This window comes from Etheostoma cragini, chromosome 4 (genome assembly GCF_013103735.1).
Source record: "Etheostoma cragini isolate CJK2018 chromosome 4, CSU_Ecrag_1.0, whole genome shotgun sequence".
NCBI classification, from domain to species: domain Eukaryota; kingdom Metazoa; phylum Chordata; class Actinopteri; order Perciformes; family Percidae; genus Etheostoma; species Etheostoma cragini.
Window position 1 is genome coordinate 20,899,070 of NC_048410.1, and position 10,410 is coordinate 20,909,479.

General features: G+C 39.0%; 2 protein-coding genes across 2 annotated transcripts in view; both read left to right on the plus strand.

The window, feature by feature from the left end:
- smarcd1 (SWI/SNF related, matrix associated, actin dependent regulator of chromatin, subfamily d, member 1) overlaps nucleotides 1-3,145 on the plus strand; it is a 20,381-nt gene extending 17,236 nt beyond the window's left edge. The window contains exons 12-13 of the mRNA XM_034869618.1: nucleotides 548-649; nucleotides 1,733-3,145. Coding sequence (XP_034725509.1) covers nucleotides 548-649; nucleotides 1,733-1,786 — 156 coding nt within the window. The 3' untranslated portion in view covers nucleotides 1,787-3,145. The remainder of the gene's footprint in view (nucleotides 1-547; nucleotides 650-1,732) is intronic.
- Nucleotides 3,146-3,825: 680 nt separating this feature from the next.
- On the plus strand, nucleotides 3,826-8,762 carry gpd1b (glycerol-3-phosphate dehydrogenase 1b). Its single transcript, XM_034870305.1, has 8 exons — nucleotides 3,826-4,027; nucleotides 5,345-5,522; nucleotides 5,618-5,758; nucleotides 5,867-6,005; nucleotides 6,267-6,379; nucleotides 6,978-7,214; nucleotides 7,412-7,518; nucleotides 7,948-8,762. Exons 1-8 carry the CDS (start codon nucleotides 3,984-3,986, stop codon nucleotides 8,042-8,044), a joined length of 1,056 nt encoding a protein of 351 aa, XP_034726196.1. The 5' UTR covers nucleotides 3,826-3,983; the 3' UTR covers nucleotides 8,045-8,762.
- Nucleotides 8,763-10,410: the final 1,648 nt, after the last annotated feature.

A 10,410-nucleotide genomic window follows, 5' to 3' on the forward strand; every position in this document is an offset into this window, starting at 1 on the left:
ATTGGCTGCTTAGAAATTAAGTGTTAACGAGCAGTTGGACAGGTGTACCTAATAAAGTGGCCGGTGAGTGTATGTTTTCGGTCTTGGATTTTGTGAAATACATTTCTAAATGCGACTTATAGTCCAGTGCGACTTATGTTTTTTTCTTCTTCATGAAGCATTTTTTTGACTGATGCAACTTATACTGCGGAGCAACTTATAATCCGGTAAAATAGTTATTTAGTTATGGTCTAAAAACGCTTTTGTGTTGTCATCATGTGGCCGTTGCTGCAGTTTGGCAGCATTTCGCGTTCTTGCCTGAGAAGGGAGAGCTGTTTCAGTATTGGTGTTGGGTATTCAGTTTCTGAACGGTCTGGGCACAAGCCAACAGTTTGGTGACGCTGTCTGGGTCTTACGTCATCATTTTTTATTACTCATAATACTGTATACCGCTGTAAAATAGGTAGGTAAACATTTGGATAACGCCCAACTCTACTGGGAGCTTTCAGATTTTGTCTCTACGACCAGTTGAAATGGAGTGTGTAAATGTATCTTTCTCTGTGTACAGACCATGACAGATGTGGTAGGAAACCCAGAAGAAGAGCGAAGAGCAGAGTTTTACTACCAGCCGTGGGCTCAGGAGGCCGTCTGCCGCTACTTCTACTCCAAGGTAATCCAACTTTATTCCTCTTCCTCTATTTCTACCACTTGGTCCAAATTTAATTATCTCAACTATTTGATGAATCACTGATGTTCATGTTTCCCAGAAGATGTATGCTATCAACTTTAGTGAACCTATGACTTTTTCTCTAGTGCCGCAGGGGTTGATGAAATGTCTTAACTATTGGATGGGCTGCCATGAAATTTGGTGCAATCCCTGATGGTGCCTAGAGGGTGAATTGTATTGACTTTGGTGATCAGCATTACTTTTGTTTAGTGCTAAGTACGTCTTCAACTACCTTAAACTAAAATTGGTAAAATCTTTTAAATCAAAAATGTTCACAACATCAGTGGCGTTGGCTGTTTTCAGAACAGATAGCAAGAGCTGCCGATATTTTCATGTCAATCACTTTATTTTCTTCTAATATGTCAGATAAATGTATATTGTTCCAGAGCCTAAGGTAACAACCTAAGCTTAACTAGGAGAAAGCTGAGGGCACCCTGATCATATACCACAAACAAAAGCAAGCAAACCCACGTAACATTTGAGAAGCTTGAGCCAGCAGTTGTTTGGTATTTCTGCTGTAAAAATGACTAAAAGAATAAATCAATCAAAATAGTTGCTAATTATTTTTCTGTTAATCAATTGCTTCAGCTTTGCTGCTAATTAGGAAATGTTTTTGCCTGAATACTTTTGCTTTATTACTTTAACCACATATTTTATTTAATTTTAACGTCACTTACTTACACTGCAATTTTGTTTTTTTGTGTACTATGGCAACTGCACTTTACTTTACAAAACCTTTATTTGACGCCACTTTACTTGAGTCTACCTTCTACTCATTGTCTACTGCTTGCCTGTTTTTGTTGCGTGTTTACTTGTTTGTTTGTTTTTTACTCTTATTGTTGAGAATGCTACTGTAACAAAGGACTTTCCCCGCTGTGGGATGAATAAAGTATTATCTTACACGCAGACTACAATAGTGAGCACAGTAGGCATTATATCTTGTTACCATCAAACAGCATGTTGGTATGGGGATAGACTCTCTGTTATTGTCATTGTCTTCTGGTGATTTCATTTTCTGTCTTTTAGGTCCAGCAGAGGCGACAGGAGCTTGAGACGGCACTCGGCATCAGGAACACCTAGAGAAAAGTATCCACAGGCAGCAAACGCAGAGATCTGTTGTGCTGTCTGGAGACGACTGTTTGAGAAAGTGGGACGTAAATGAATTCCTCCCAGAGTTTTCTGACAAACTTAGAGAGACATAGATACTAGATGGCTTTACCGCTATGTATAGAATGTCCTTTTTTGTTTTTATTTTCACCCTGCAGCGTGACTACTGTTGCAGCTTGGTTGCTACCTTCACAAAGTATATTTTGTTTATTCTACCCACACAAGAGCTCCTTGAGCACAATGCATTTTTGCTTGCATGTCTTAAGCCTTACCTGGAAGCATTCCTTTCATTTTGGTACATGTGCCCATACAAAAGTACAGATTGTACTCTAATAAGAAAGCAGAGGGCAGCTTTTAATGTATTTTGTCCCTGAATATAAAATGTCTAAAATCAGCTGGAATGTGTTGATTCTGCCTTGGCTCTTTGTTCCCGTTATTGGAAAGTAAATTTACATTATACACTCCCAACCCAGCCCCTGGATCCTTGCCCAATAAGGTAGATATTAATTGTGATTGTTTGTATCAATCAGGCTACTTTGCTGCATTGGCTGTTCATGTGTATCTTTGTCTTAAGCTCTGATTGGTTTGTTTTGACAGTCTGGTGTACGAGAGACGTCTAAAAGCTCAATCATGGCAGAATATACATTTTTTTGTTAAGGGTGCCATTTAGTATGAAGTTTTCCTTTTTCTTTAGTTTTTGTTATCAGTGATTCTTGTTTTAAAAAATGTGTATTAAATCAGTACTTGTCTTGTTAACTAGTACGGATTATCAAGGAAGTAGCTAGTATGAGTACCTCTAGTCTATATAGTTTTGTAAATACTGAGCAGAAAAAAACTGAAGATGGATGTGAAGTAAAATTGTATCTCTTATCCTAGCAGATGTTTTTCTTAACTCTTTGTCTACGCTCAGATAGTTGAACCAGTATTTATATTATTAATCAGCCCTCGCTGTCGGAGCACAGTGATTTAGCTCTCCTCAACGTAAAGACGCCGGTCACATTTGGAGAATCACTGCTCCGCTGGACGGTTTGAACACTGCATTCACGTCATCTGCAAGGGAAGTTAAATTTTCTGCTTTTAGTTTAGTGTATTTTTAATTATGTGCAGAGAAACCATAAATAACGAGACTGAAATGTAAGCACGTGTGCATTTAATTAATAAATTCCAAGAATACACTACTGTGGGTTTGGGCAGGTACATGATATGAAACGAGCGGTGGGAACCTCTGGGTTGTAAAACAAAATACTGACTGTATTTGAATCTGCAGACTTTTTCATGGACCAAACCTATTTTTCTGTATGTTATGTTATAATAAAGGATATGTAAAATATACCTGTCTTTAATTTTTACTTTTAACCTATACATAATGGAAAAACTGCAAGTTTTCATTATTGATTTATCTGTCAATTAGTTTTTAAATTAAGCAATTTTGTTTAAATGTGAGAAAAACTTTAAAATGCCCTTAAAACCTATTAACAGTCACAATTAACCCATTAAGTTGACTCACATAAGACCCCAAAAAATATATGAAATTATCAGAGGTGGAAGATATACTCAGATGTTTTAATCAATCAATGTAGAAACTACTTAAAGTATTCATTCCAAATTATACTTAAGTAAAAGTACAAACGTATTAAGAGTTAAATGTAATAAATAAAAAGAATCCTGTGAGTCAACTTCTATAACATTATTAGGTAATAATACCTATGAATCAGTGCACAAACAGCATTTTAGAGTTGTAACTGATCAAGGTGGAGCTTTTTAATTTTTACTCAGTTGAGTAGTTTACTCCAAAGTTGCCCAACTTCAGGGTCAGTCCCCTCATGAAGGTCATGAGATAAATCTGAGGGGGTCCGGAGATAATTAATGGAGCAAGTTACCAAATGATCTTTGTGTAGACTGAAAATCATCATACTTCCTCAGTGAGTCAAGTTTGAAAAACGTAAAAGTACGTAATTCACCACTGAGTTAAACAGGCTGCTATCCCGTTGCTTGTGTGTGAGATAAAGAGAGAAAGGTAGTCCCTGGGAGACGAGCGAGCAGCCCAACCAGCAGGAGGGGGTGTGCCTGAGTTTCAGCTGCGGGCCCGGTATAAATACACTGTCCCTGTTTCAGTGTGTCAGCGGCTGCAGCTCCGTCTGGAAGGTCAAACACACACACACCACACACCATGGCAGCGCCGAAGAAAGTCTGTGTGATCGGCTCTGGTAACTGGTAAGTGAAGGGTGAAGTGTCTGAATTCGTATGAATGCCCGTTTCAATGTCTTTCAGGTCAGTGTTTAAATAGAGAAGTCTGTCAGCGGTGCGCCATAGATTTATTGTCAAATCGTCGGTATTTATGCTCTTTGGATTAGATTTCACACTAAGTGGAAGGCTTATGTAAGTGTGTGTGTCTGAATGTTGTCTAAAAGTTGTCAAACTTGACAGAAACTCTTTATCCTTTGTTAACAGCAAATACATCATTCATAAAGTTAATAAAGTGCAGAGCGGAGGTCTTCAGGCACTGGCTGCCTGAAAACCTTTGATGCTTCAACATCCCCGAAATCTTCATTAAAGAGCAGCTCCTGCTTTTTATTACTCACCAGTATTTGTGTCTCATTCTGCATGACATTTAGGTCAGTCAGTGGAGGAAGAAGTATTCAGATACTAAAGATACTTAAAGTAGCAATGCCACAATGTACTAAGGATAGGCCTGCATTCAAAATTGTACCTATAAAAAATCAGGGCAGTAATATTAGTATTATTATTATTATTAGAAACATGTTACTAAAGTGTTCGAAGTAACAATACCCATCACGCTTTGTGTTTAAAAACTATATAATTATTATTGATGCATTATTGTGTAAGAATGGTTACTGAGATAAATCATTTAAACTAAGTTGTACATTTGGGTAGTTTAATCCTTAGTTTTTCATATAGTTTTATAAACATACAGTATGTCATCTTATTTAAATTTCTCACAGCTCTTAGTCCATGTAATGTAAACATTCAGCAGTCTTTAAATGAGATTCTCATGCCAAAATAATATTAGTCTGGCATTTTTTTCACCTGTAGTGTTATTCTAGTCTAGAAAAGCATCAGAAAAACTTTTCAACTCAATCTAGACACTAAATGTCTTCACTACAAAGGTCAAGTGTCACAGGTCTTTTTGAATTTAGTTCACTATTAGGAGAAACACCACTGCCTTTAAATCAATAACCAACTATAAGAAATCTACCAATGAAATATTTAAAATCAACCTTTATAAATTTGAAAGGGGGAAGTAGTCATTGTACAACCAACTTAATATCAGCAAAAGTTGATGGAAAGAACCTGTTCTATATAAATAGATAATATAATAAATAAATAATAGTCAATATCAGCCAGAGGAATATGAGAGAATCAGCATAACATGTCTAACTCCAGACTAGATATATGACACGTTTTTCTTTAAATCTTCACTGCAACTGAAAAACTCCCAAAACATGAATTAAATTCAACCAGCCGCCAGCTCCAAGCCAGGATGCTCATTGCGTGTCTCCATGTCAACAGGGGCTCTGCCATTGCCAAGATTGTGGGTGCCAACGCAGCCAAATATGATAAGTTTGACACCACAGTGAACATGTGGGTGTTCGAAGAGATGGTGAACGGACGTAAACTCACAGAAATCATCAACCAGGACCATGAAAATGTGAAATATCTGCCTGGCCACAAGCTGCCCCCCAATGTGGTACACATGAAAAACACAATTCATTAACTTTGGTGACTGTTTGGTGCTGCCATATGATTGAGGTTTCACCATATATTCTCTCTCTTCCTTATCAGTTGGCAGTTCCAGACTTGGTTGAGTCTGTGAGAGGAGCTGACATCCTGATCTTCGTGGTCCCTCACCAGTTCATTGTAAGAGTGTGCGACACCATCAAAGACCACATCAAGAAGGATGCTTTAGGAATGTCTCTCATCAAGGTAACATTAATTTTTTATTGAAACATTTTGTATTCATATAGTCAACGCATCGGTAATGGTGCACAGGGATTTCCATGTGTTGATTTTGTGGTGATCTGCCTGCTCCAGGGTGTGGACGCGGGTCCAGAGGGTCTGAAGCTGATCTCAGAGGTCATCCGAGGGAAGCTGGGCATCACCGTGACGGTCCTCATGGGAGCAAACATTGCCAACGAGGTTGCTGAGGAGAAGTTCTGTGAAACAACCATTGGTATGTTGATGCCTACAATTAAGGGACAAAATGACAATTTGTCTATTTAACAACAAACTTTATTTTGAAAGGTTTTGGAAGAACAATACAGTGTGAAATGTTATGTCTAGTTTAAAAATATTAGGATCACCATTAGCTGGAGCCAAAGCAGCAGCTACTGGGGTCCACAATAAATGCATATTTATTTTTTATACAGTATACATTTGTTAAAGTGCTGCACTATGGAAACTGTGATGATTTATTTGTTATGTTTGGACACAGGGTGCAAAGACAAGGCCTGCGGGCCCATGCTGAAGGAGCTCATGCAGACCACCAACTTCCGCGTGGCTGTGGTGGAGGAGTCGGATGTTGTGGAGATCTGTGGGGCGCTCAAGGTTGGCTCTTCTCCCCCATCAGAACAAATGTACTTCATTTAGTGTCATTTTCCCCACCCTCTGAGCACTAGCAGACACTTCAATGTCATGTCTGTGCTTCTTAGAAATACGTCAAAGTGGTGATGGTGAAAAATACTGTATGGTCAAAAAAAGTTCATTTACAAGACAATGCATTTGTGGTTTAATATTTGGAGACATCTACTGATGTTTATCTTCAGATATTTTCCAAGACATCTACCACTTAAAACCTTTTCAGTGAAGCCTTTAAAATATCCTGTTAAAGAGATACATGTGCTCATCCTAAAGGTGCAGTATTGATCCAAAAAGCTTCAATAGTGAATGCAACAAACTAATCACTAATAATCTTTTGTTGTTTTTTGTTGTGTTTTTGATCACCGGATGTGTGTATACATCAAAAAAAGTAAGGAGACAAATGTAACATATTTTGCTATTTCTCAAAAATATATTTAAATTATTTATTTTGAGGCAGTGGTTTCTCCTCCAAACCTGTAGATTCCTCATATACATTAGTACTAACCCCAACATGTAAAAAGTGCAACACAATAACAGCAGTATCTCCTTTTTATTGTTGCTGCAGAACATTGTGGCAGTGGGAGCAGGTTTCTGTGATGGCCTGGGATTTGGCGACAACACCAAGGCAGCAGTGATTCGTCTGGGCCTGATGGAGATGATCGCCTTCGCCAGGGTCTTTTGCACAGGCGGCCCTGTCTCCCCCACTACCTTCCTGGAGAGCTGCGGCATCGCTGACCTCATCACAACGTGCTACGGTGGCCGCAACCGCAAGATCGGGGAGGCTTTTGCCAAAACAGGCAAAGTAAGAGGAACAGATTTTGTCCCCTTTGATAATCTGTCTGTCGTTTTTTATGAAAAGCATGATAATGTTAGCCTGACAAGCCAGACCCACATCAAGGTGTTGGTACATTTGCTGCCGCTACGGTGCGTCTAGATTCCTAGGCTGTAATGATGTAACTTCAACACACTAAAACAACACCAAACATCTCTGTGTTTTAGACCATTGAGCAGTTAGAGAATGAGCTGCTCAACGGTCAGAAGCTTCAAGGTCCAGCGACTGCATTCGAGGTCCACCAAGTCTTGAAACAAAAAAACATGGTGGAAAAGTAAGTTTGTATTATCTTATTATGAGAATATTGATCATCAGATGGCTTGTTTGAACATTTATCATTCCTTAAATTACTGGTGTATATCTTTCGAAAATAAAATTAGATTGTGTTCACGTCATGTTATGGAAAAAATGTACATCAACATTTTGGGAAACACATTCGTTCCCCTCTCATGTTTGTATGGTAAATATGAAGCTACAGGTAGCAGCCGGTTTAAATAGCTTAGAGCAAAGACTGAAAACAGGAGGAAATAACGAGTCTTGTTCGGTCCAAATGTAACAAAAACTGCCTCTGCACAAATGACACAATGGCACAAATCTTCTCATCTAACTCTCTGCAAGGAAGCAAATAAGCCTATTTCCCAGAATGTTGAACTACTCCTTTAATAATTTCTATAATTTTGAAATCATTCTTTTGTCTTTCCAGGTTTCCTCTTTTCACTGCCGTTCACCAGATCTGCTTCGAAGGCCACGCAGTCACAGAGTTCATCAACTGTTTGCAGAACCACCCAGAACACCTGTGAAGGGTTACAGACTGATGAATGGGTGGAAGTTGGGAGAGGACTTTTATACTAGAAGTACTGTATAACCCAGATGATATGAGGTGAAGATTGTGCCTAATCCTGACTGCTGTCCTCTTTGAATCTCAAACAGAAATGACAAAATGAAAATGAGCAGCATTGCCAGCTTTACCTGAGCTCCTGTGTTGTCCTGTTTCTATTACATTACTGACAGAAAACACTGACTTCTTTTTAACTCATTAGAAACATACACGTTGCAAATTATTGCATTAACCTTCCAAGTCTTAAAAGTTGGAGGAATATTTAATTACTCAGCCTCACAAACTGCTAAAACTCCAACCTGAATGTTGTGAAATAATACATCATTTTGTGGTTCAAAGTGTCTAATGGAAACCCTGGTAGCTCATTTGGTTGAGCGTGCACCTCATGTACCAGGGCTCAGTCCTTACCCCAGTGGCCCGGGTTTGATTCCAACCTGCGGTTCTTTGCAGCATATCGTCGCCCCTCTCTCCCCCTTTCCTGTCTACAGCTGCCTTATCAATTAAAGGCAGAAAAGCCTGAAAAATGATCTTTAAAAAAGAAAAGTGCCTTAATGACTTTTTCCCTGACATGTACAGTACGTTTTTACTGTTAAAACACTGAACACATAACAGTTACCACGCCCATTTTTTTGTTTTTCTTCTGGACTTCTTATTTTGGAATAAATTATTAAATGTGTTGATTTTGTAATCATGTTCTTTTTACTTTGCTGGTGTCTTCCTGCAGGATTCACTCTCACACACACACACACACACTGCAGCAGCCTCGCTGTAATCTGACCTGACTGCAGTCAGACTGCCACTCTAAACTCTTCACCTTTACCATTTTCTAGACCTACTTTAACCTTTCTGTAAGCCCACATCCTGCATCAGTCCTCATAAGTTATAGCTGTGTATAGATGTATAGTATGGATTGTGTGGCACACTGATTATTCAGTGTGATTATGAATGCCTTCATAATCAACAATCTGTGTTTTCAACCCACTTGGTTGACCAGTTTATTTTTTTATTGTTGATTCATTTAGATATCCCTGAAGATGTGATCTTATATTGGATTCGGTTAAAATTGCTTGTAACCAATGTGTGTTCATTAACCGGCCATCTGTCCGTCACTGTATGCCAGAGTATCGCATCAGTGCTAAGTCCTTGTAAATCACTGTGAATCGAGTTTCAGCCAAAGGCAGAATGAAAGACATGGGGTAACATATTTCTTTTGGCCTTGAAGTGGTCTATGGATATCACAAATTCCCTGCTTTGCCGGTATTCTAACTGTTAAATCCCTCGAGTAAAAATCTTCTCCATGCTCTTTGATCCCCCAAATGGGTTTATTGTATTTTTTTTTTACCAGCTCAGTTGCTGAGTAGTAGACCATGGATTCACGTAATTTGCCACTTGTTTAAATCTCCACTGTTCCCAAAGGATTCCCTTGCTGAAACTCCTTGGATGGTTATTGAGTCAACTGGCCTGTGATATTTCTAATAATAACATGCTCCAAAGGGCTAAATGTCCAACTATTATTAGACTGCGGACAGCACTGCAGCTGCCCCATCCCTGCCCCTTTTCCGAAATAGTGTGCCATTGTGATGCCATCAAAAATCTTAACACATTTTTCAGACACTTTTAGCTCCCTTTTAAAGTTTGCATATTTTAAATGAACAATTATAAGTTGTCCTATTTATAATAGTTTTCAATGAGGTGCAACCATGGGTGCAACGAGCCCAGAAACAAAATACCCTTTACTTGTATAGGTCAAGATGTTACTATTTGTGGTCGTAGGCTATTACATCCATTGACCACTTGGGTGTGCCATCACATCAATCACAACTCCAGGCAGTTGTATCTACATTTGACATGATACTTTCAAAGCGGAAACTATAAATCTCTCAAGTTTAAAAAATGTGTAATAACTTAAATATTAAAGTATCTGACAACAGTCTGCCTCTAACTACCTCTAACAGGAACATGAGGATGGATGGCCCCCTGGCCCTGAGGGAGGACGGTCTGCCATAGCTCTCGCCTTACTTCCTCAATTCCAGTCCTCCCCTTAGGGCGGTTTCCAAATGTGTCAACCTAGCCCGTGGCAGCCATAACATACAGGAAGCTGGGTTAATTTACCTTCAAAATTGAAAAACATGTGTGAGAAAATATCAAGAAGAGCTGGTTTTGTGACTATTGTCGCAGGTCCAAGGGCACGTTCTAACGACGTTTTCCTCTGAAAGGTGGGAAACGGTGTGCAACGGCTTTGGGTTTTCTCTCGTTTGGAGGGTGTGTCTCTCGTTTATTGAGTGTGTAACAGTCTGTGGTCACAGGCGATAGGCCTACCCATTCAGC